Source organism: Bactrocera oleae, chromosome 4, assembly GCF_042242935.1.
Source record: "Bactrocera oleae isolate idBacOlea1 chromosome 4, idBacOlea1, whole genome shotgun sequence".
Lineage (NCBI taxonomy): Eukaryota > Metazoa > Arthropoda > Insecta > Diptera > Tephritidae > Bactrocera > Bactrocera oleae.
The window spans coordinates 62,346,332-62,369,829 of NC_091538.1; the positions used below are offsets into that span (position 1 = coordinate 62,346,332).

The 23,498-nt window shown below is 35.1% G+C and overlaps 2 protein-coding genes and 1 long non-coding RNA gene across 3 annotated transcripts; 1 reads left to right on the top strand and 2 right to left on the bottom strand.

The window, feature by feature from the left end:
* Nucleotides 1–14,955: 14,955 nt before the first annotated feature.
* Lnpk (zinc-ribbon metal-binding protein lunapark) lies at nucleotides 14,956–18,404 on the bottom strand. The gene is made up of 7 exons (XM_014240750.3): nucleotides 17,876–18,404; nucleotides 17,495–17,724; nucleotides 17,233–17,365; nucleotides 16,995–17,055; nucleotides 16,527–16,931; nucleotides 16,155–16,334; nucleotides 14,956–16,076 (listed from the first exon to the last, which is right to left on the bottom strand). Exons 1-7 carry the CDS (start codon nucleotides 17,900–17,902, stop codon nucleotides 15,625–15,627), a joined length of 1,488 nt encoding a protein of 495 aa, XP_014096225.3. The 5' UTR covers nucleotides 17,903–18,404; the 3' UTR covers nucleotides 14,956–15,624.
* Nucleotides 18,405–19,005: 601 nt separating this feature from the next.
* On the bottom strand, nucleotides 19,006–20,649 carry LOC118682887 (uncharacterized). Its single transcript, XR_004978660.2, has 2 exons — nucleotides 20,505–20,649; nucleotides 19,006–20,435 (listed from the first exon to the last, which is right to left on the bottom strand). It is a non-coding gene; the product is annotated as an uncharacterized lncRNA (long non-coding RNA).
* A 196-nt stretch (nucleotides 20,650–20,845) lies between these two features.
* On the top strand, nucleotides 20,846–22,999 carry LOC106621775 (ester hydrolase C11orf54). The gene is made up of 4 exons (XM_036372827.2): nucleotides 20,846–21,068; nucleotides 21,790–21,888; nucleotides 21,955–22,568; nucleotides 22,661–22,999. Exons 1-4 carry the CDS (start codon nucleotides 20,987–20,989, stop codon nucleotides 22,832–22,834), a joined length of 969 nt encoding a protein of 322 aa, XP_036228720.1. The 5' UTR covers nucleotides 20,846–20,986; the 3' UTR covers nucleotides 22,835–22,999.
* Nucleotides 23,000–23,498: the final 499 nt, after the last annotated feature.

Below are 23,498 nucleotides of genomic sequence, written 5' to 3' on the forward strand. Positions count from 1 at the left end.
CGTTTGTTTGAGTGATCGCATATTTTGTTTGATTGGTGCAACAGATTATTATTGAACCGCGCGCGCACAAACATACTCACCGCATATAGCGCTGAACCCACGGTCTGCGCTTGCGCCGCTGCTTGGCGTGTGTGGCTTGCCACACTCCGCGCCAGCAAATTCAACTTTCATTCCTTTTGTGTTGTAGAAGGCCAGGAGCGTACTGAGGGTGTGCGCGCGAATAGAATGGTATGGGAATTGGGCTGCATTGACCGGCAAAAATATAATATACGGAAGTTATATATTGTTTATAATTAGTAATTACGATAATTCTAATTTGATTTTGGAAGCAATTAAATATAATAGGGAAAACGAATATTTTTATCAGCTAGTTTATTTTTTCTTATTTTATTGCTGAATTTTGAATCTCTTAGCACTCTTAACCTGCTCCAGCACCAAAATGCTATGGAATTTTAGTAAAATTACAAATGGAATATGAAATAAAATAAAATGAAATGAAAAAAAGTCTGCATATATTGTACTAGCAATAGCCAAAATTTAAGCGATCTTTTGGTGATATGCTTTTGATATTAACGGGATTGAAAACAATATGAAAATAAGGTTATGCGATTAAGATTTAGCATCTTTCATAATTTCATAGAAAACATTTTCGAATTTTAAACTCTAATTTACACTTAAAGTTGTTCTAAAGTCTAACACTTAGTGTGACCAACTAAAAACGCAATTTTTAGGAATTTAAAATAAAATTTTTTTTAACTGTTTTAAACTAAAATTTTAGATATATAAATATTTTAGAAATACACAGAAAAATTTTTTAAAGAAAAAAATAAAATATTTTTTGAGTAACACGCGATCTCCGACGGCGCTAAAAAAATCCTCCACTGTTGCAATTATTGCGGACTTCTCTGTGGATAAAATATAAAAACAAAATTCTCTACTCGAAGATATTGCTCATATAAGCACCTAGCGGCGAATAAACATAACATAAATTTTCAAAATGGCAGCGCTTTTTTTTTAAGTTGATTTTACCTAAATATTTAGTCGCCTTTGGCCTGCCAAAATCACAATTTGATCAGATCAACATGCAGAAAAAATTTGATAGTGGTCGGATCATTTGTCTCCGAATAATCACTCAAGCATATTCTCGAAAAAAAATACGTTTAAAGTTATTATAATTGATGCAGGTGGTTCAGCGGCTACACTTTAGAAGGCTGTGGTTCAAATACTATTTGAGATATCGAAAAAAGAATAATCTAACGAAACATGAAAAAATAAAATATATATATATATAAAAAAATATATTTTTTTTTGTTAATTTCACACCAGCTGTGCCCCTTATCTATAACATGACCACTTTAATGTTAAAAAATTAATCTAGTCTATTAATATTTAATTTTTTATATTAATTTTTTTAAATTAATTTCTCTTATATTATTATTAAATTTAAGTCTGTAAGCCATTTTAAAGCCTTTCAAAAGTGTAAAAAGCTTTAAAAAATTATTCATCTAAGCGGTGCGGCACTTGCTATGGATCTTTTCGAACCAAAAAAAAAATGTTTTCTAATAACGATCGCTTCGCGGGAGTCGTTGAGCAGACCTCTAAATTTATTGCTGGCATAAAAAAAAAAATCTTACAGCCACCATTAACTGGCTTAAAACTTAGAGGCCTCTTTATTTTGTAGAATGGCAATAATGAGCATAACAGTAATGGGAGCAAAAGCTGGTCAAGCATCTAGCAGAAGAGGCTATGTAGATATACAAGTATATTATATATTTTGATGACATCTTCAAATGGGTTTAGGGAAATTTTATTTTTGATAAGTTTCATATTTTCTATCAGTTAACTTTAGCGTGTATTTATTTTCACCGAAATATGTGCATTCCTTTTAAAATTGCTTCAACATATTTGAATTCATGGCCACACGCATATTAATTAAAATGACCGATTACTAGGCTCTAAAAATAATTAAGTAATTAAATATTCGTAGCAAAATGCACTTTAATGCATGTTTTATATATAATTGTAATAATTAGGGATTGCGCATTTTTTCAACAATTTTTCTCTACATTTTTAAATTGTTGCTTATCCATTCGCCAATTATTTCTTTTATTGATTCGTTTTGACCAATAAAAAAATAAATGTAAGTTGAACCAAATTAGTCTTAATTACACAAGAAACCATCAATCAAAAAATGTATACGAATGTTTGGAAATCTCTTTACACGGTTTTAGCGTTATTGAACTAATTACTTTATTAGTCGGCACTAAGTACTAGCAGATGGCATTTGACTACACAGCCAGCGGCTGATAAGAAAGATTCACTAAGCTATTAGTTTATTATATGGCGATGAGTTAAAAACATTATCCAGCATATGAAACTATGATTTATTTTGACCTACTTAATCTTTAAGTACCGCAGCTACAACTGAGCAAGCCTTACTACCGATGAGGGTATGTAAATAGCACATAGGTCATAAGCACCATTAAACAAACTTTTCAATCGGAAATTGCTCACCTGACAATGTAAATTGGCTCTACACAAACCATCATCGCACCAGTTTAATGCTACGGTATCATGAATCATAAACGCTGCTCGAAGAGGACAAAGCCAAACTGTAAATCTTCAAAAGAAAAACTTTAAGAAAAGTCAAAGGTAATGACGAGTGGCGTATATTGAGAAATAATAAGGCAGACCAATTTATGAAAAGCGAAAACATTTTATGTTTCATTAAAGCATATCGATTAAGAAGCTAGGCCATGTAACAAAAATGACCGCTAAGATGATGTAGAAGAAAATTGTTGTAACCAAAGCGTTTAACACTAAAGAAAGAAGATGACCAAAATCAAGATAGCTAAATGAATTGAAGGAAGACATCAAAAGATTGGTATAAAAATTTGACGAAAAATTGCAAGTGACCGAGATGTGTGGAGGACAGATGTGCAACAGGCCAAAGCTCACAAAGAGCTGCAGCGCGAAATGCTAATATCGAAAAAAACAATTTCTGGAACCTTTCTGGTCTTATGTAAGAACATGTTGCCACAGAGTATATTGAACGATTTTAAGACCAAAAACTCGTTCAATGCCATCAATCAACCACCGTATTCACCGGATTTGGCCCCATGTGACTTGTTTTTTTTGTTTTCAAAACTCAAGTTACCACTCAATGGAACACGTTTCGACTCGATTGAGGCCGTAAAAACAAATTTGCAAAAGGAACTGAAGGCAATCTCGGACCCGGACCTACAAGGCATGTTTCGAAGATTGGAAAAAGGGGTGGCATATGTGTATCGCTTCAGAAAGAGCATATTTTGAAGGCGACAAAATAAAAATTGATGAAAATTAAAAATTTTTAGTTTTATTTACAATTTTCGGAAACTTTCTGGTCTTAATGTATAGTAAGCCTTTATAAAGTCACGTGAGAATCCTCAGACGACTATCGTTGGCAGCCACACCTACAAGCCGCTCTTGAACTCACTGATAATAAGTAAGGTTAATTGTCTAATAGTACATGCATACTCGTACATACATTATAAATTCGAGCCTTTGTGGAGTTTAATACGCAATTGCTTTATCCTCGATACTACTCTGACTTTGAGAATGTTTATTCCTTGTCTTACTAGGAAATGATTTTTCAGAAAAATGGATTTGGTGGATTGGTTCAAGTCACTTTTTCCATAAGCTTCGCTATCATTGACGACATAAAAAATATGTTCGTATGTGTTGCTGTCAATCTTAAGAAGAAAATTTTTGAGATTCTCCATTTGTTGCGTTACAACAAGTTATATACCAAGAAACGGATTAACTTATTTTCTAGAAAACGATGTTTGAAGAAGTTCATATCTAAAAATATTTACGAACAAATATATATGGAATATGATAGCGCCTTTAATTATATTCCTTATTGATATGCTTAGAAATGGGCTTAAGCGATCAAGCTCTCTCTGTAGCAACCACATTAAAGTAAAATAATTGGTTGTTATACCAACTGTATTGATCATAAAAAAATGTTCACGGATTTTAATTCAAATCTTTATTATCGTCTTCAAAATAGACTCCTGAGCTAATACATGCCAAACAACTTTTAATTAATTCTCATTCTCTCATTTGTGGAGCGCCATTTGCTAGATTGTGGAACAGTTTCGATTTTTTTTTTACTGAATGTAGGGTCATCAGCTACGTTGTCATGCATCTGTTTCACTCTCGACATTGTTTTCGCATAAGATGCAGATCTTTTGATACGAGTCTAGCATTGATACGCTTCATACCCAAAACATTGACCAAAATGTGTTGTATTGATCCATAAAAGTTGTTGAGATCCCCTGCTACCTCTCTGATGCCAACATGATGATTTTCAAGCTATGTTTCCAAAAAATTTTCGATGTTTCCTGTATGTTTCCAAAAATTTCCTAAAATACTTCTGCAACAATTTCAACGATTCCGTAGCCGTGATTCCATTGACAACACAAAAGCGCAAGCAAACTCGTAGTTTTTTCCATGATAAAAGTTACGAGACCAATCTGCAAAAAAAAATATTGATCGATTCGGTTTGCGCGCGCAAACGACCAGTGCGGTTCTAATTAGATCAGATGCAAGTACTCCGCTAGGATTAACCAAAACGTAATGCCTCCTACTTGTTACTGTTAAATACCACCAGCAACAAGTAACACATTTCGAAACCTACATTGTGATTAATCCACCAAAATTTCGGCCCGAATCCGACTCAAACTCATAGAAGCCGGCCGCCGCTCATGTCTTATGACACGAGCTAAAAGGTACTTTCCGACTTCATGGCACTGAGTGGCGGCACAGAACGTAAATCAATGTATCTTTTGTTTACAGATATATATATATATATATTTACATATTTGTATATTTACATGTACTAGTATATGTGCGCATATGAGTATATATGTACATATGTATGTACCTTGGTACTTTTATTGCTAAGCATTTGTTAACCATTAAGTAGTTTGCTATTGTGCTATTATTAACCCGGTTGTTTGTGTCATTTATCGCAAATTTTGTTACCAACTAATGCACATACACATACACACTTGTACATGCCATGCATATGCATATATAATTACTTGTTAGCTAGTTTATATACTCGCTGTTTTTATTGTTGCACCATTTGTTGTTTGTGGCATTAATGCTGCATTATGAAGAATGTCTGTCGGTTTAATCGAGCACTTGATTAGTTAGATGATTGGTCATTCTTGTTACTAGCGCTAATATGATTACGAGTCAATGAATTTGTTGTGCGCTGTGGCAGCGTGAGTGTGCGCTTGTGTGAGTGTGGTGAGTGAACCTCACCTTCTTTTCGCGAATGTTGTTCATGTTAGGCAAAGTGAGTTCGTGTATGTGTGTGTTTGTGCATATTGGCTACAACCGGAAGGTAAACGTTTGCTTTTATTTACAACATACAATGTACAACAACAAACTACGTAATTCTAATGTCGCCGCCCGTCGTCTGCCGCCTGTACCGCCAGTAGTCTGCGCGTTTGGCCAGCCCGGCGGTCTGGTTTCGCTTTGGCGTGGCTGCAAGCCAGTTTCTCATTTCGAACTTGCACTAGTTTCTCAATTGCATTTCATTTACATTTTTACTATCAATATATGGTACATATGAGTGTATGTGTGTGTGTATATATATATTTTTTATTACTTATAAACGTGTTATTAACGGGCATACATATTTGCACGAAAATAAGCAGCGCGTCGCAGCGGCGTTGTACTTGTACATAGAATGGCAGCATTGGTGGCTGCGCATGCGCCAGCTCACTTGCTTTAAGCACACACATATGCATATGTTACTTTTATTGTTGTTAACTTGTTACTTACGCTTAAATAATAAGTTACAATTCGTTTCTGCAATTGTTTACCCTGAAAACTTAACTCCTATGATTATGCAGACTTGCTTTTGCTCTTATGACACGAATTTATTTTTTAAACTCCATTTTTGGCTTGTGATCAGAATTTAGTGATATGTTAACTTGCATTCCTTAAACATTTAACCGTGACCAAAACTTTGACATGTAAAATTGCTATTTTGTGTTATTAAACAATTTTCGATATGTTTTAGTGAACATTCAAAAAAAAAATTGTGTGTATTAAAATGTCGAATCTGGTAAGGCTTCATAGTGTGCACTATGCATCATAATGTTATATAAGGTGTAGTAAAAATAAATCCATTAATTATGCATTAACTTTTAGAATAGTTAATACTAGCTGGTTTAGGTGAGATTTGCAAGGTTTTGTTCGATAAAAATACTTCGCCATAGACAGGAACAGGTAGTAATAGAGGTGCCAGGTCCCAACTATAAAGTAAATGCATAAAAATTCCAAACAAGCTGCCTTCGTTCATAAAGTATTTTTTGCGTTAGCTGTTGTTGTTGTAGCGTTGACAGTCCTTGGCAGTTGTCAGCACAGTTCGTGGGTACGGTGTTTTGCGTTAGCTCGTGTGCCTTACTTAGCTCCTGGCTAATCGAAACAGTGTTTATATGATGAATTTCCATTATCGATATTTTCGATAATTAATCTTCAAACCCGGCGTGCATCTTTGACATCAAAATTACCGTACCGGATTAGACGAAACCAAATTTACGCAAGATTGGCTGTTACAGTATCAGGACCATAAGCACTATTTACATTTTCGAGACTTATGATTATAATATTAGGCTATAAAATCAAACAATGATGACTCATTAATGATTGCCCGTTCCAACCGTTTGTCCGGAAGGATTTGATTGATCGTTTGATGACTTATCATAATCTCATGCTGAGGAATTGACTTCGGGCAGCACTTTTGCTTGAACAAAAAAGTAGTTTTGACTTTTATGAAAATGTAAATAAATAACTTAAAAAGTGGCGTATCAAACAAACAATTGATATAAATAAGCAAATAGAGCGATATAATTAAATGAGGTAAAAGAGCAAGCAGTTGTAACACTTTAATGAAGTATCAACATATTAGCTGGTATTTATTTCTATTGAATAACTTTGTTGTTGTTATAAAATTTTTCAACCAGAGAGCTAATCGTGCAGAGCTCAGAGTTGCAAAAAGTTGGCGAATCTGTTATGTATGCCTTTGTTTTGGAAGTAAGCTTCCTGTAAATCAAAAAGCTCGCTACATTTTTTCACGTTGACTTGGATTTCAAACTTTTAATTTTTAAAGACAACGGTTTTATGTTTCTGATCAAATTTCACAAATTCTTTCTGATACTTATATGAAATATTTTCTCTTGCAATTTGACAATCAGAACCTACAAAAGGTAATGTAACGTGGACATGGAAATAAAGCATTTATGGGAAGAATATGATTTCAACTTAATCAACTTGAGACAGATTAATAAACTACATATTAGATGTAACCGAAATCTGCACCCTATCTTGTGTGCAGGATCTGCGTTTTCGCCCGATGGAAAACCTAATAATGGTCGCGCCAATCGAAGACAGATTAAAACTTGAAATATTAGCTACCTATCGTTTATATTCTATATCTAAAAACTGCTTTTGAAAAATATATCTAAAATTTAGAAAATTCTTTTAGTTTTAATTTTTGTTTTTTTTTAGAAAATTCTTCTTTCAACCCGTATTTTAGTAATGTAACATATACATATTTATATAAAATAAATATCTTAATTAATTTGATTTATTTTCCATATTTAAAAATGAGTTCACTTTCTTAAAGTTGTTATTTTATTTAATATTTATGCAATATTTATATATTGAATTAATTTTATGTTTCAGGCAGGTGGCAACTCTGTCAAAAATATTCCCTTAGAAAATCTTGATTTCGATAACTCGGGAAAATCGTTTCAATGGTTTCAAATTCTATAAAATCCACATCCATTTACATATTATATATCGGGTTTTCAATAGGAATAATATGATTTCTGTCATGATCTGTGATTTTTTTTTGTATTGTATGCAGTAATGTTTATAATTTCATCATAGAACGATATACGCAAGAACCACGTTTACAAATTTTTAAATTTAATTATGAAATAATCGTTTTCCTATGACAAATTTTCGTGCGCTTTTGCCATTTTATGGTCGTAATAATCGTCCACCCGTGCTCGTTATTCGTCGAATTGTTGAAAATTTCGAGCGTACATTTTCTTTACATAATATTCATGTGCCAATAAGACAAAGAACCGCTCGAAGTAATGAAAATATTGCTACCGTTCAGGCAAGAGTTGCTGGAGACCACAATTAGTCGATTCCAAGACATTCTCAAGAATTGGAACTGTCTCAAACCACAACCTGGTGGATTTTGAAAAAGGATTTGGACTTGTATCCGTATAAAACTGTTCTCACTCAAGAACTGAAGCCATTGGAGCACCGTAAACGTTGTGAATTTGTTGATTTTGCGTTGGAACAACTTGAAAATGATAACGATTTTTTTAAAGAAAATCATCTTCTCCGATGAAGTTCACTTTGATCAGAGTGCGGTAAACAAACAAAACTGTCGATGATAAAGCTGGGGACACAGTTACTGTCAATGAAGAGCGGTATAGATCGATGATAACCAACTTTTTCTGGCCGCAATTGGAAAAAGTTGATCTTGACAACATCTTGTTCCAACAAGACGAGACTACGTGCCACACAGCACGTGCAACAACCGAATTATTGCGAGAAAAGTTCGGAGATGCGATAATTTCAAAAAATTGTGACATTGAATGGCCTCTAAGAAGTTGTGATTTAACACCATTAGACTACTTCTTGTGGACTTATTTGAAGTCATTGATCATAAGCAATAAACCAGACTCTCTTCAAGCTTTACAATATTGAACGTGCTATACATGACATATGACTTGATTTAGTGCAAAAAGTACTCGAAAATTGCGTTCATCGAATTCGTTCCGGCAAAAGAAGTCGTGGAGGCCACTTGAATAATGTTATATTCAGAACTTAATTGTATCGATTGTATTTCACATTAAATAGGAAACATTTTAATTTCCTTAACAATTAGTTTGTTTGCTTTTTAAATCGTATCAATCTTATTGGAAAACCCTGTATATATAAGTTTTTAGAATGGAGGTTTTGCTTCTTGTATTTTGATACATGTACTCGTATTTTAATTTTCTGAGAATTTTTTTTTTGTTTTTAAAGCACAATATAGATTATCTTTGATAAGAAAAATTCTAAGCTAAAAAAAAAAAAAAAAAAATTATACAATTTTTTATATAATTAAAGTATTACACAATAAATTCTGCGCAACCCATTTATGGCGATTAAATTCCATTCCCACATGTCTAAGTATGGCTTGTGAACCTTAACCTTCAGCACACAACATTCACTAACACAAAAAGTGCTAACTTTAGTTCAATGCTTAAATAAAAAACAAATGCTATTGATCTTATTTGAACATTTCAAATAAAAATGTGACTGCAAAGCCATATTGCAGCAAAGAAGTTCCGTGACACTTTAATGAGCATTCAATCATTCCATACAAAGTAATTACACATGTATGTATGTATTGTGCATATGTACGCACTTGTAAATAGATATGTATTGTATGCTACATGACATGTAATAATAAAATACAAATTATTGCTAATGAAATAATATGGAGAGTATATAAGCGATTTCTTGCAAATCATGCTCAGGCTTATGCCGGGACATATGCACCCGCTAACCACAAGTGACACATAAGGGGACAAACTTTTATGTAGATGTGAATGTATACATATGTGAGAATATAAATGCATAGTGAGCATACATATATTCTATATAAATGTATATATTATATATACATACATATATATAAGGTATATACAGAGATCCATGTACACTTAAGAGCAAATGTGACCCGCACAGGTCTTGAGTATATATATGAGCAAGTATATGAATATACCATATACATATGTATATTATGTGTGCCTATTTAACGGGCATTATTGATTGCTTAACACTTCAGCATTTCATTCAAAGTAAGTGCAAATAATCAGAAATTATTGTGTGCTGCTTTTGATTTTATTCTACATTTGTCATGCTATTTTACAGTTGCTCGCCATTTTTTCTCAACAATTAAACATTTTCACATGCGCAGCTACTTAGGTATACAAATACACATATATACATATATATGTATTATATTTGTATGTACATATGTGTGTTTGCAAGTGTATAGAATTTCAAGTGGCGTGTTTCGTGCTGACATAATGAGCCAACGGGTGAATTGGGTGTCACTTCACGGCATAGCTCAGTTACAGATTTGCATGCAGACACACACACATATACATACATACACACATATGTGCTGCTTTTATGTAACAGTATATAAATAAATATGGCTGTACTTACATATGCACTTGATAAACTTATTAAAGTTATTATAGCATTGCATAAAGCCACCTCACTGGTTCGCGTACAAATTGATTCGGTGTGGACTACAGTACAGCCCTGTGGTGGGAATTGGTGATAGTCTTACAAAATGACTAGTTTCTTTGTTGAGGTTATATTTATATTATATTTTTCTACTCTTGCAACATGTTGCTACAGATTATAAGTTATTTATATCACCTAAAACTAATCGAGTTGCATATAGGGTTATACAATATATACTTGTATATATATAGTATATAAATGGTCAGGATGATATAAAGCTTAAGATTTCACAATGAAACTTGTTTCTACGTGTTCCTTGACGAAAAAAAGTGCAGTTTGTAGATGGGCGTAATCGGACCACTGCCACGCCTACTAAACGCTATTAAACGGAAATCTATAAAATGCCATAACTAAGCACTGCAGCAACTATTGCAGTAGCAAGGAGCACTTGCAAACTAAAAATGTTGAATAAATGCCGGGGGCCCCACCCTCTAATAGGTTTAATGTACATATCACCACGGAAGCTACAATAACCAAGTTCGCTTAAGACAAATCCTATAATAACCCCTACCGACAGCGTGACAATGGATGAAATCGGATTATTATTTTAATGATATTAAGAGAGCATGTTTTTCTAACAACAGTCTATCTTTGTGCCTAAAATGAATAAAATTGGGCGAAAACTTGCCTTAGCCGCCATAGAACTGATATTCACGATGATGAAATGTCCGGCCAAGGCTTAATTTAGTTTTTCATACACTTGTTATATGCCTGGGCCTGGGATGGCATTCAGTGCTCTCTCCGGATATTTATCATAGGTACTTTAAATATTTTCTTGTTGTTGTATGCCTTTTCCGACAAATGAGCCACGTCTTTTTGTACTCTAAACTATTGTCAGACCCCAGGCAGAGATACGGAGAAGCTAAAAAATGCTTGCGTGTTTCTCCCCTACTCCACAATTGGTAGAATTCGTATAAACTTTATAAAACAGTTACTTAAAAAAAAATCAAAATACCAATTCAATATCATGAGCCAAACTACCCACAATACTTTCATCTCGTTTGAAGAATGTGTTAAGTATTTCAAAAAATTGTCTGAACCGAAAGCCTCAACCCATAGTACGATATTTAGTAGGACCACTCAGCAAGCAGATCGGAACTACTCCCATGAGTTGAGTTTCATGCTAGTTCTCAGATAATCTTACTTACCATAGGGTAATTACAGATATATCTCTTTACCAACCAACCAACATTTTCTTCTAACGCCAATCTTTGTGCTGCTCAGGAGGGCGGGAGAACAATAAGAACGCTCGATTACACAAGTGCCCGCCATCTGCTGCACACTTCAAATTTCCTCAATTACAAGTCGCATTTGTGGGCAGTCAAATTGAATTCTTGCAGCAGCAGTGTGGCGACAACAACGACAGCATTGACTTACTCGCTCGCTGGTCACTCGCTGGTCAATTCGTTACGCAGCCGCAAAAGAATGCCGTAGAGTTGCTGTAATCACCATTACCAGCGTCGCCGCTGATGGTGCTCCCGAGCGGTGTGGTTGACTCTAGATGGCGCATGCGGCAACATCGCTGTCGCCATCACCGGCAGCACTTGGAATGGGCTGGTGTTCTCGTAGCCGAGTATGTTGTCATATATGTCTAATTGAAATTGGCCAAAGGCACTTTACCACACGCCAGCAAGCGGCAAACCACTGACAGCAGCCGTCAACCACCGTATGTAGGTGGCGGCAGTTGTGTGCGATTCGTATCCACAACTTGGCTGGAGCGGAGCTCAGTGCAATAATGCGGTTGAGTGGATTTTCTGGGACTGCTGGACAAGTTTGCTAGCGCAAGAGCTTGGTTTGCTGCTATTCTAAGTTGTTGTATTGTGTTTGCTATTATTGTTGGTGTTAGCCTTGATCAATGCACTACGGAAAAATACTCACGTCCCATTGTGGTCGCTGGTCGTTGGTCGCCCCTATCAGCAACAGGCAGCAGTCGCGCGATAAAATTTTCTTTTTTACTTTTGTTTTTAGTTATATCGTTTTTGTTGTTATAAAATATTTTTTTCTGCCGCTGTAACGGTGTCGGTGACGCTGAAGGTGGCGACTGACGCATGCATTCGTTTTAGTGCTGAGTTTTTGCTTTTGTTTTTGCACTGCCATATGCATATACACATATGTTCGTATATCAATAAGTGTATGGCAACAACGACAACAAGTGCTCATATACATATGTATGTATATTTGTATATACAAATTATAAATTGAAATATACTCACCTATATTGTTTGCCATTACGCTATAACAATTTTCCGCTTGATTTCTTTTATAGTTGGAAAAAAATAATAATTCTTTTATATTCACATTTCGTGACATAAAATCTGTCACAGCTTCGTGTGCTCCATGGCCCTTTTTTGGTGTGGCTGCGCTTGTTTCGTGACACTTTCGGTTTTCAATGGATTGCTCAATGGCGCTGCTGGGGTGAAAAAACATAACTGTTCGATATAACCTTTTAACCACCAAAGCTTCAATGCATCAGATTTTTATACCCTGAACGGAGTATATGTTTGAAGATAAAAATAAAGTTTTTGTATGAAAAAATTTTTATTTGAGAAATTATTTTTACGAAATTTGGCATAAAATATTGTCGTTGACAACGCTATAATCTCCGAAAATATTATTCAGATCGGTATTAAGAAATGTAACTGTGAAGCGTATTATAGCTTCGGTTTAGCCAAAGTTCACATTTTTTCTCGTTTTTCATATGCCGATATCAGATGTTTAATAATTGTCTCGACAATTCTCAATCTCATCCTTTCTAGCTGATAACTTGACCTCGTGTCGGCAACTGCACTTCCAGAAATAGTAGTCACTATTTGCAGCTACTAATTTTATCTCAGAGCCCGTTTTTACCATTCTCTGTTTCGAATAATGTAAACAACCTAGCCTTTTAAGCTAACCGAGAAATTATATGGTACTTCCATTATCGGCAAAATGAACGCATAGCAAGCTACTTTTGTCTATAATGTTGAGGTAAAATATTTGTTTAAAGTTACAGAAATCTTAAATTTAGTGTTGCAATAGCAGGACTTCAAGAGGGAAATATATTATCCATGACCTCTTATATCTATATTCAAATCGGCCATTGCTTTTATTCAAACTAAAAGGCTTCACAGCTCCCATTTACTTGTCTGGCCAATAAGTCTCAAGGTCGTAGAAAGATAACCGGGGCCCTGGAGGAATTGTCCCCGATCTCCTTCCCCTCGTTCACTGCCCTCATCGCTTTGTCGCTTAATGCTTTGTGTTTAATTTATTTGTAGATCTTAATGAGACGTTTCTTTTTTCCTCACCGAAGAAAAGTCAAATCTCGGTTCACTTTTTTAATCCTTGGAAGATATATCCGTAAAACAGCCGTAAATTTTGTAGTTCGAGTTTGAGCTCATTGGTTTTATAATGACCCAAGCAGGCATTCAGTCTACATAAAATAGAGTCTATCCAACTGATATTATTTCAAGAATGGGTCCTTCCCTCAATTGTATTCACCAAAAGTATAGCATCGTCCACTCACTGAACTCTCACCCTTCTATGTGGAAACAGTATGTCTCTAGTTTCGCTTGCGCCCAGTCGAGGATGACGTAAAGATGGAAATCCTGAATACTTTACGATTTGAAACTATTTGCCTCTGAAGATAGACGATATAGAGTTCCAAATTTGCTACTGGTAATTCATACCTTTACATTTAAGCATAATAGGAAGAGCCGATTCTATGTTACCGCAATGGATCCGGATTTTATACGGTCAATCTCTGTTATTTCGGCGAACTAACACGGTTTGGAGCGGAAAGTAATAAGAAACGGGGTGATACCATTCTCCAAGATAGTGGCCTAAATTCAACCTGGTAGCAGGGTTCTCTTTTCATCTTTCCAAACTTCTGATTAGAATAGAATATGTAAGTTTTTCAAGATACTCAACTTTCGGGTATTAGATCAACAGCGCGGTATATAAGTTTATTTGGTTATTAAAGTCTATAAAAGCACTACTATCTGCAAGTTGTGATGGATAAGTAACCGAAAACTGAAATTAAGCGCTAATTATTACATAAGAAATACATAATACTCCTCAAGGAGCCAGATGAACTAAGAAGAAGAATATGCGAACCAGCAGTAACGCTTGACGAAAGCAGATATTGGCAGAATTGCAGTTATTGCAAAAGTCTCTATGGCAACCGTTAGACAGATCTTTAATGAGGTTAGGTTCTTACATCAACAACTAATTCGTAACTTGATCAGGCGCCTCCACGAAGCCGTTGATTTCAAGTTCTCGCGTTATCAACAGTCGCATGCGCTCATTGGTCAATAATAGCTGGGCCGCACCTTAACCAATACAATTATGACATTTTATTTAATAGTAGAATTACAAATCACCTCAAACACAACACTTAACTCAACTAAACAACAGCTGTGGGACAGACACACGTACAGATGTACGCATGTACAAATAGAACAGCAAATGTCTAGCAGTTGCTTAGGGTTTGCCGTTAGTTACGGTAATTATTCACTACTGGTGAACACTTTCACTTTTAACCGTGTTGTTAACTGCCCGGCATTCGCATGGAATTAAATAGTAACAATGTTTATATTTAAAATATGACATTTTAATAATTATTCAATATGATTTGTTTCGCTCGATGTTCCATATAAAAATCCATACAATTAATGCACATCATTTAAATATTCATTCACTAAAATATTTAAAAATATTTATATTATATAATATATGTATGTATGTATATATGTACAAACATACTATATATATATATATATATATGATACTAAATTCAATTTCATTGCTTTTAACATTTCACTAGTTGAAATAAAAGGAAATGAACTCAATATCCGCTCAGTTTTAAATTAATAAGTTCAATGAGTAACAGTTAAAAAAAAGTGTTTGCATTTCGCTATGATGATGGCGCAAAATACAACATACAACCATAAAAAAAAATTAATAAGTTATAAATATTATCGGATTGCGAGAAATTATATAAAATATTTAAAAATACATATGAAAAAACAAAATATTAAAAAATGCATAAAATTTAAAACGATTAATTAAATTAAAGTGTAGTTTTGTTTTTGTTATTTTTTTTTATAAATATTTAACAAGACTCCAAGCGTAATGTGTAAACGTTTACGTCGCCCAAGAGACCGGCGCAAAACAAAGGCGAGCCCGAACCGACATGCTACCACCTGCTTCATTCCTCCATTGCCAAACCCAGCCACTAACATGTAACTGTATCTAGTGTTATTTCAATTTCTTGTATTCATCAAGCTCCTCCGCTTGCTGCTCTGCTTTCTGCGCATTTTCGTCGGCGTCCGCTACGGTAACGGACTGCTGTTGCTCCTGCTCTTCTGCGTTAGTTGTTGCATACATTTGGGCGAAACGCTTTTGCAGTCTAGTCATTTCATCGGCTTCAGGGGCCTGTAGCGCCGACAAATTGGCAACAACTTTAGCTGCTAGTGCTTCGTTTTGTTGCGCATCATCCTGCTCTATTTCCATCTTCTCCACACCAACCGCATCAGCGACAGTTACACCTGCTGTTACATCAGGACCATCGCCAGCGCCAATTTCCGCTTGATGACGCACACCACCAACACGTGTATCTTCTTCAAAAGCTGTGCCTTCGGCTGCTTTTACAGGTGTATTGATGGCTTCGGTTAATTGTATGCGTGGTGTTGGTATTGCGCCGACGGGCTCTGCGTATTAATGCAATGGAAAAAAACAAAACGAATTTATAACAACTTATTGTAGGAGTATTTTTTTAATTTACTTACCGTCATTTTCCGAGTCAATGTCTGTCGGTGTCGATGACGAACTTGAGTCACGCTTCAGCGGTGAGAAATGCTGCTCCGGCAGACGCGGTGCAATGGGGCGTGCTTTACGTGCTGGATTCAGTGCATTGCAAAAAGCGCAACGAAATGTGGCGTAATCAAAGTCTTCTTTTAGTGCCATACCTAATGAATTTGAAGAGAAACTAAATTTACACACTACAACAGCAACTGAACGAAAGTGCGAAATTCGATATCGCAAACAAACCGGTGACTGCGCAACATAACAGTATTAACAGCTAATTTTTAAAACGGAATACGAAAGCAAATTGCGATTTGCCGTTACTTTCATTATTGCCATACAACAAAAATACTCACCGTTATGCGCGAAACACTCTTTGCAAATCATAGCGAAGCGATCCTTTGGACCATCGCCAATAAGTACATCAACAATACGTTCCAATACACCCTTGCCCTGCTGATTGACAATTGGGAAAGGTGTACGTTTGCCCAATTCCTGTCCAATCGGTCGTCTTTGCGGTGTAATTGGGAGTGGTGCACGTGGCAATAGCGACTGAGCGCCGGCTAACGGTGCGCCCGGTGAACTGCGTAGGCTGGAGAGCTGACGTGGTGTAGCCGAAAGCGACGAGGAACTCAATGTTGAACGCACTCGTAGATCTTGTAGACTACCTGTAGTTGCAGGCGCATTTGGCGTTTGTCCAATGGCGAGGCGTTGGGATGCTGCACTCAAGTTACTGACAGTCGGTGGACGCGGAGTCAAAGCTACAATATATTATGTGACATTTAATAAAGAATTATAAAAATACGCAACACAAAACAACGTACCATAAAATGACTTCTGACCATTAGTTTTGTCCCCATACTTGGCTAGGAGTTTTACTGCAACCTTTATTGATATAATTTGAGAGGTTATTTTATATTACACAAAATTTGGTTAGTATTATGTAAATTCAAATATTCGTGTTACTTAAAATTATAATTTTTGAACTTAAATTTCAATTAGAAAATATGATTTAAATAAATACATTTACGTTTACGCTTGCCATCGCCGTCGTACACTCACCTTGTATGTCTCCTTATCCATGACCTGCTCTAATATTTTCTTTTTTTCTGTATGCAACGCTGTCAGCTTATTAGAGTTTTTATTCAACTTTCGCTCGAAGTACCACGTAAATAAACGTCGCAGGAGTATTATACTAAAAAAAACAAAAATATCCATGATATTATACAAATAAATAACAAACACTTTATATGATATGCAGTGAAGCTGAACAACACCCGCAAGACCGGATTACATTGGCGTCCAGGCATTTGTATTTACTTACACAAATGGGAATATAAGTAATGGCACTGAGTAAACGATTCGCTCTCGCCATGTCGGCGGAAAGTATACAAAGTAAAAAACAATAAATGCGATCACATAAATGCCAATTGATGTAGCAAGAAAATTGCCTACAATGCGTCGTTTTTGCTCCTGTGTATTCAATGTATATTTTTCTATTTGTGTGATTTTCTCCTCCAGTCCCTCGAGTACCGCTGCGGTGGACTTTTCTTTCTATAAATAGATGCAGTACACACAAAAAATATTAAACTATAGACTTTATAACATGCATGTACATAACATTCGTGTTTTTGGTGTATGAATAAATTTGTATATCAATTATGGGGCCAACGAAGGTCACCTGCATATAAATATGCTGTCTTACCCTGAACTTGGCCAATATAGCACCCATCTTATTGCGCTGTGCTCTATTGCTTCAATATTTATTTATAACAGCTCACTTTCCTTTACACTTCAACTTCGTTCTGTTCCAACTCGAATTCGGCAGTGCATTGACTGCTTACAAAACTCAATGACTATGCTTTCGTTTCTTAAACTATGATATATTAGCTTAAATTACAAACATTGTTGCAGCTTAGTTTCGTTTGTTTTTAGGCGTTGACTCGCATTCCAATAGTAAGCTATCGCTTATGCCCAATTTAGCTATGTGGTTTTTGTATTGTTGTTTTGTATGCCGCTTGCAGAATGACTATTACACAGAATTACTTAATTGTTGATGACGACAACGGTGCCGCCTTTGACAGCTTCCGTGGCTTCCGAACGAGATTACGTGCGTTTTTCTGCTGCCGGGCAAAATTCAATTTTTATATAGCAACAGAATGACAGAATAATAAATGCAACAACAATGATTAAGTCAAAAAATGCGAAAGCTAAAATACCAATGCATATTTTTTACCGCTTCGTGGCCCCCTCGGATGTTTTGGAGCAAACGTAAGGGTTACAGGGATGCCACGTTATTGGATACATGTTTAAAAAGTTATATAGAGATAACTGAATTTCTTAACAAACAATTACAAATTAACTCTCAGTTTTAAATTTCTTTGAAAATCTAATTGTTGTTATTTAAAATAATGAAGGCTAAATACATTTTTTATATAACATATATCACTTTAACATATATAAATTGTCACGATTTCTTAGCATTCATAGCATGGCAACCCAAAGTGTATGTTCAACTTAACTGCGTTCGTAAATTATAGTCATAAAATTGTAATATTTACACGCACATACCTATGTGTGAAAAATTTACCGTTTCAAAGTTGGTTTTAGATTTATTGAAACTTTTCATATTTTAAAAGTTAAAATAATGGCATCGACTATATAAAAGTGAAAGAAAGCAATATTACACAAATATGCAATAAATAAGCAGAGCTTGCTGTTTTAAACAAAATGAGTTTCGAAACCCGCCCAATATCTACATATACATACATATGTCTGTAAATACTTAGCTAGTGCTCCCTAAGCATATTTTTGAACTACAATCCAGATGCTCTATTTATATTAAGCATTATTTGGAAAATTGTTTATTGTTTCATTTTATTGTACACAAATTACAATACCTTGTAAAATTTACCCAATACGCTTATGAAAACTAAATGTACCTTTTAAATTTATACCAACAAGTCTGTTGTAGCCGCAGAATTTTGTCGAGTTGACAGTCCTTGGCCGGAAAAAGCCGCGTCCGTTCCGGTTACGTAGACTCGACCGTTATGGGAACGGTACTAACTAGTCTCTAAGTATGTGGTATCTTTGAACTACATAAATGTGCTTTCGTTATACCAATCACATTGCTACGGAAAAACAAATCTCTGGAAATAATTTATTTTGTTGACACAACTTTGCTTTTGTGCATTTACCCTTTTTTCTGTAATCAAACCACTTTAATTGTTTATAATCGTTTTATGTTTTGATAAGCTTCATAATCAGTTAGGTTGATAAAAAATATAAAGTTTTTATAAGGCATTTGTAAGATTTATTAAGTTTCTACATCCGGTGCATAATCTTCATTTTTATTGTCGATTGCATATAACATCTAGTTTCTTGCTATATATGCAGTTAACTAGTTTCTTGTAAAAAGCAAAACAAAAATAAAAAGAAGAAAAAATGTAAATATGTATATCTGAAAACGGATATCCCGAATAACGGTACGATTTTCATGTTGATTTGGATCGGTCAGTTTGTCTGACAGATATATGCTATAATGGCCTGATCTGAAAATGTATGCGAAGAATGTAGCGTTGCCTTGGACAATAATCTATACCAAATTTCATGAAGATTTCATGCTGATCCTTTATATATGTATATATTTTATAGCGTCTCTGACATTCATCCGTGTAGGTGTTAACAACTTCGTGCAAACTTAATATGACCATATATAATATTATATGTTATGTTGACAAAACTTAACATATTTGCCTCTTTGGTGGGATATGTATGTTGTTTCCTCGTACTTCTAGTGCATCGCTTATCAGTATAAAACTTGGTCATTTTAATATTTTTTATAAACAATCATCTCGTTTTGGCACCAGATAACACGAAGTTAGGTGTTAAATTGAGTAATGGCTTTTGTTAGTGTTGCTTACTTGACTTAATGATACGAATGCGGTAGCTTTATCACTTCGCAATTAAATGTTTCTTTTACGTCAGCAATGTGTACATCCCAAGCAGCGCAAAGTCATTGAATTTTTCTAATCAGTTTGCTGAACATAACAGTTGAATTTTAGTATAATTTTCCTATATGCCGACAAAAAGAGTACTCCATTTGGCATGCATTGGGAGCAAGTATTTGCATTGGGAGCAAGTATACCCCCATTTTACTCATTTCAGAAGTTTCCCAAATTACTGTTTCAGGTAGCTGCAATTCCTTCGCAGCTTGCTTTTGATAAGTTTTAAATTATTTAAAGAGTCCGCACTTTGTATGGATGCTGAAAGATATTTTTCCACACCTTAAAATTGTTTTACTATACAAGCAATGTCAAAGTAAACGTATTTACCTGCCGTGGAATCCTTTCAAATTGATCAAACGGTGACTGCTGCTGGATTTGCTGGGATGCCGGCAATGAAATTCCAAGTATAACATTGCAATCGCATATACATTCACATATTATGTATGTAGCTGGTTATATGTATATACATATATAAAAACACAAATTTATGTGCACGCCACTAAGAAGCACTATCAGCCGAAGACTGCCTGATCTGTTGGGCTTGTCATAATTTGATGAAATAATGTCAACTTGTGCTTTAAGAGGTTTTTATCTTATCAGCTAGCAAAGCTGCAAGTCAAACACCCTGTAAATTATTTAAAAGTACTTAAACAACTATACGAGCTGAGCGATGCTTTCTAATGAATAACACTCCGCTATTATAATTAGTCGCTATTCAATCTTCCATTGTACAACAATCGCTGGAAGTAAGCGCTGTTGAATTTGCTTAACACTATCGGTTCAGAGTTTTAAAATATTTATTATTTACGATGGCAGAAGTATTGGCCACTGAGGAACTCCTGTACGAGGAAAAACCGCTTTATGTGCCACCATTGCAGGAATTAAAGAACAGTAAGTCTAAAAAACTTGATATCAACGCGAATGCAGGCATTTTAGTTTATTTTCTTTCGTAAGAAATACTTGTTTGGGTTGTTTGTTTGACATTCAAGTGAGAATGTCATAAGGGGGTATTCAATTGGATTTTTGCCTTTCTAACAAATATAATTGTAATTATGATGTGGTTTGTGTATTAGCTAAAGCAGAGATGGCGGTGATAAGATAGTTTGGTGCAGGGTGAACCAAACGACATAAAAATGTTGAGTATTTAAAATAAATGAACATGAGATTATTTTGTGTTTTTGTTTTAAGAAATTTATAAAATTAATTAGTAATATTTTTTTTTATTGTTTTATTCATCAATACATTTTTTTGGTATTTTTTTTTATTCATAAATAAAAGTTTTTGGTACTTAATTCATTATTTTTAAAGTATTTTTCAATCAGAAATAACTTTTTTTGAATGAAAATTATTATTAAAGAAAATCGAAGTATTTTATAAAATTTTTTTTCAGTATTTCTTTATTAATTAATACATTTTTATTATTATTTTTTATTTTATAAATAATTTAATATAATTATTTTGTTTTTTTTTTTATAAAATTTTGTTAGAAAATTTTTTTATTCATAAACAATATTTTATTAATCACTTTGTGTTAAGTCTGGATATTTGTCAAAAATTATATTATAAGATTACTGTTATGTATATAATAAATATGTACAATAATATATTACAGTTATCCAAAGTGCTTTAGCTAAAAACTTCCAGAATGTGAGCGTTGAAGTGGGTGATTGCCCCGATTTAACAGATCCATTTTATGGTTTGCTGAGCTCAGGTAAGTTTTATATAATATATACTACACGCATTTACTACTTTATATGCTTGCATCGCATCAATATAGGCTTAGGTGGCTCACCCGTGCTGCTCGAAGTTGGCGGTCCACCATTCTTGCTGCCGCTGGTCCAGCGCTCCAAGGTGTACAATGTGAAGGAAATCGTGCAAAAAGCACTGCCGGGCAAGGGCAAACTATTGGCCATCGGTGCTGGTGCTGGACCCTTCCCTTTGCGTAATTCCAATTGCGAAGGCATTTTCAATATGGCCATCGATGAGAAGGGCACCCTCAAAAACGGCAGCTACACAGCTAAAGTGCACGGTGCCGAAGAGTTATGTGTGCTTGAACGCATTCCCGATTCAGATCCACGTTGTGCTTTGCTATTGAATTTATACATTAGTCGTGGCGCCCCCGGTCCGGTGGTGAAAGTCAAGTGCAGTAAACGTACGGGTGAGCTGAATTTTGTCGAATGCATGCGCAAGGGCTTGGCGAGCCACTACAAGGAGAAGTGTGTTGGTATGGGTGGTATTTTCGTGTTGAAGAAGGGTGCAGCGCATCAGCACGTTATGCGTGACTTCAGCAAGACGCCATTACACACCGAAGAGGAGTTGAACGATTGGTTGAAGTTCTATAATATGCCAGCGCAGCTGAATGCTGTGGGCACACTGCTTACGCACGAACATGTAAGTAGCCACAATTTGCTTATTATTGCTCAATTCGGACTATATACTGTTATTCTTAATGTTAATCATGAATTTCTCCTCCTCTTATGCAGGATTTAGATTTGCGTCTGCAGCACTTCCACTCCTTCTCCAAGTCCAACTGGGGCGGTCATTATCATTATGACACTACGCCGGATGTAGCCGAATACGAGGCTTATCTGAATGTGGCCGAACGTGTGGTGCGTGTGGATCGTCCATTGGAAACTCACAAAGTGGGACGTGATTAGTGGCTTGAAATACTTCCATATATAGAATAAGATATTTCTCGTGGCTTAATTTTTTACAGCAAATGAAATCTAACAGTTTATTTTTCTAACTGTTTTGAGCAATCAATTTGTACATATAATATAAACATAAATTGCTGTATAATATAAGTTAAATAATACCCAGAAGATTTTTATTTATTTTTATCAAATATATTCAATGTAGTCTTATATGTAACTGTAAATTTAACAAATATCCGGTATTCTCCAGCAAAGTCTACTTTTGGGCATTTGCTTCCTTCAGACGGTTCAATTACTGGCAGTGCATATCTGAATTAAGAGTTTGGCCTTAAGAGAGCAGCTTATAGTAGATGATTCCCTGTCAATCCCACCAAACATACAGCAAAGCCATCCTGACCCTTCATCCTGGCTTGACAACCGCTTACGCCGACTCAGGGCCATTCGACCGCAACCTTTTTCGCTTGACGTTGTTGTAAGTAATCCATTTTTCATCACCAGTAATTATGGATCGATTTTGTTCCGATTCAGTAGCGATGGAAATTCGGTTCATGAGTTTTATTGTTTGCGTTATTTCGTGTGCTGATGTCCATCTTTGACTAAATATTGGAAAAATAATGGATTCATTTTTATTAGGCCTTGAAGCTAGGAAGGCAAGTTGGAAGTGAGT

What these genes read in the sequence shown, in the direction of transcription:
- Lnpk (XM_014240750.3), bottom strand. Translation starts at nt 17,902, where the DNA reads ATGGGTGCTATATTGGCCAAGTTCAGG. An exon ending in TGGATAAGGAGACATACAAG is followed by an intron (nt 17,056 to 17,232) that starts GTGAGTGTACGA and finishes ATATCAATAAAG; the next exon opens with GTTGCAGTAAAACTCCTAGC. An exon ending in TGGTCAGAAGTCATTTTATG is followed by an intron (nt 16,932 to 16,994) that starts GTACGTTGTTTT and finishes AATATATTGTAG; the next exon opens with CTTTGACTCCGCGTCCACCG.
- LOC106621775 (XM_036372827.2), top strand. Translation starts at nt 20,987, where the DNA reads ATGGCAGAAGTATTGGCCACTGAGGAACTCCTGTACGAGGAAAAACCG. An exon ending in TTATGGTTTGCTGAGCTCAG is followed by an intron (nt 21,889 to 21,954) that starts GTAAGTTTTATA and finishes GCATCAATATAG; the next exon opens with GCTTAGGTGGCTCACCCGTG. An exon ending in CACTGCTTACGCACGAACAT is followed by an intron (nt 22,569 to 22,660) that starts GTAAGTAGCCAC and finishes CCTCTTATGCAG; the next exon opens with GATTTAGATTTGCGTCTGCA.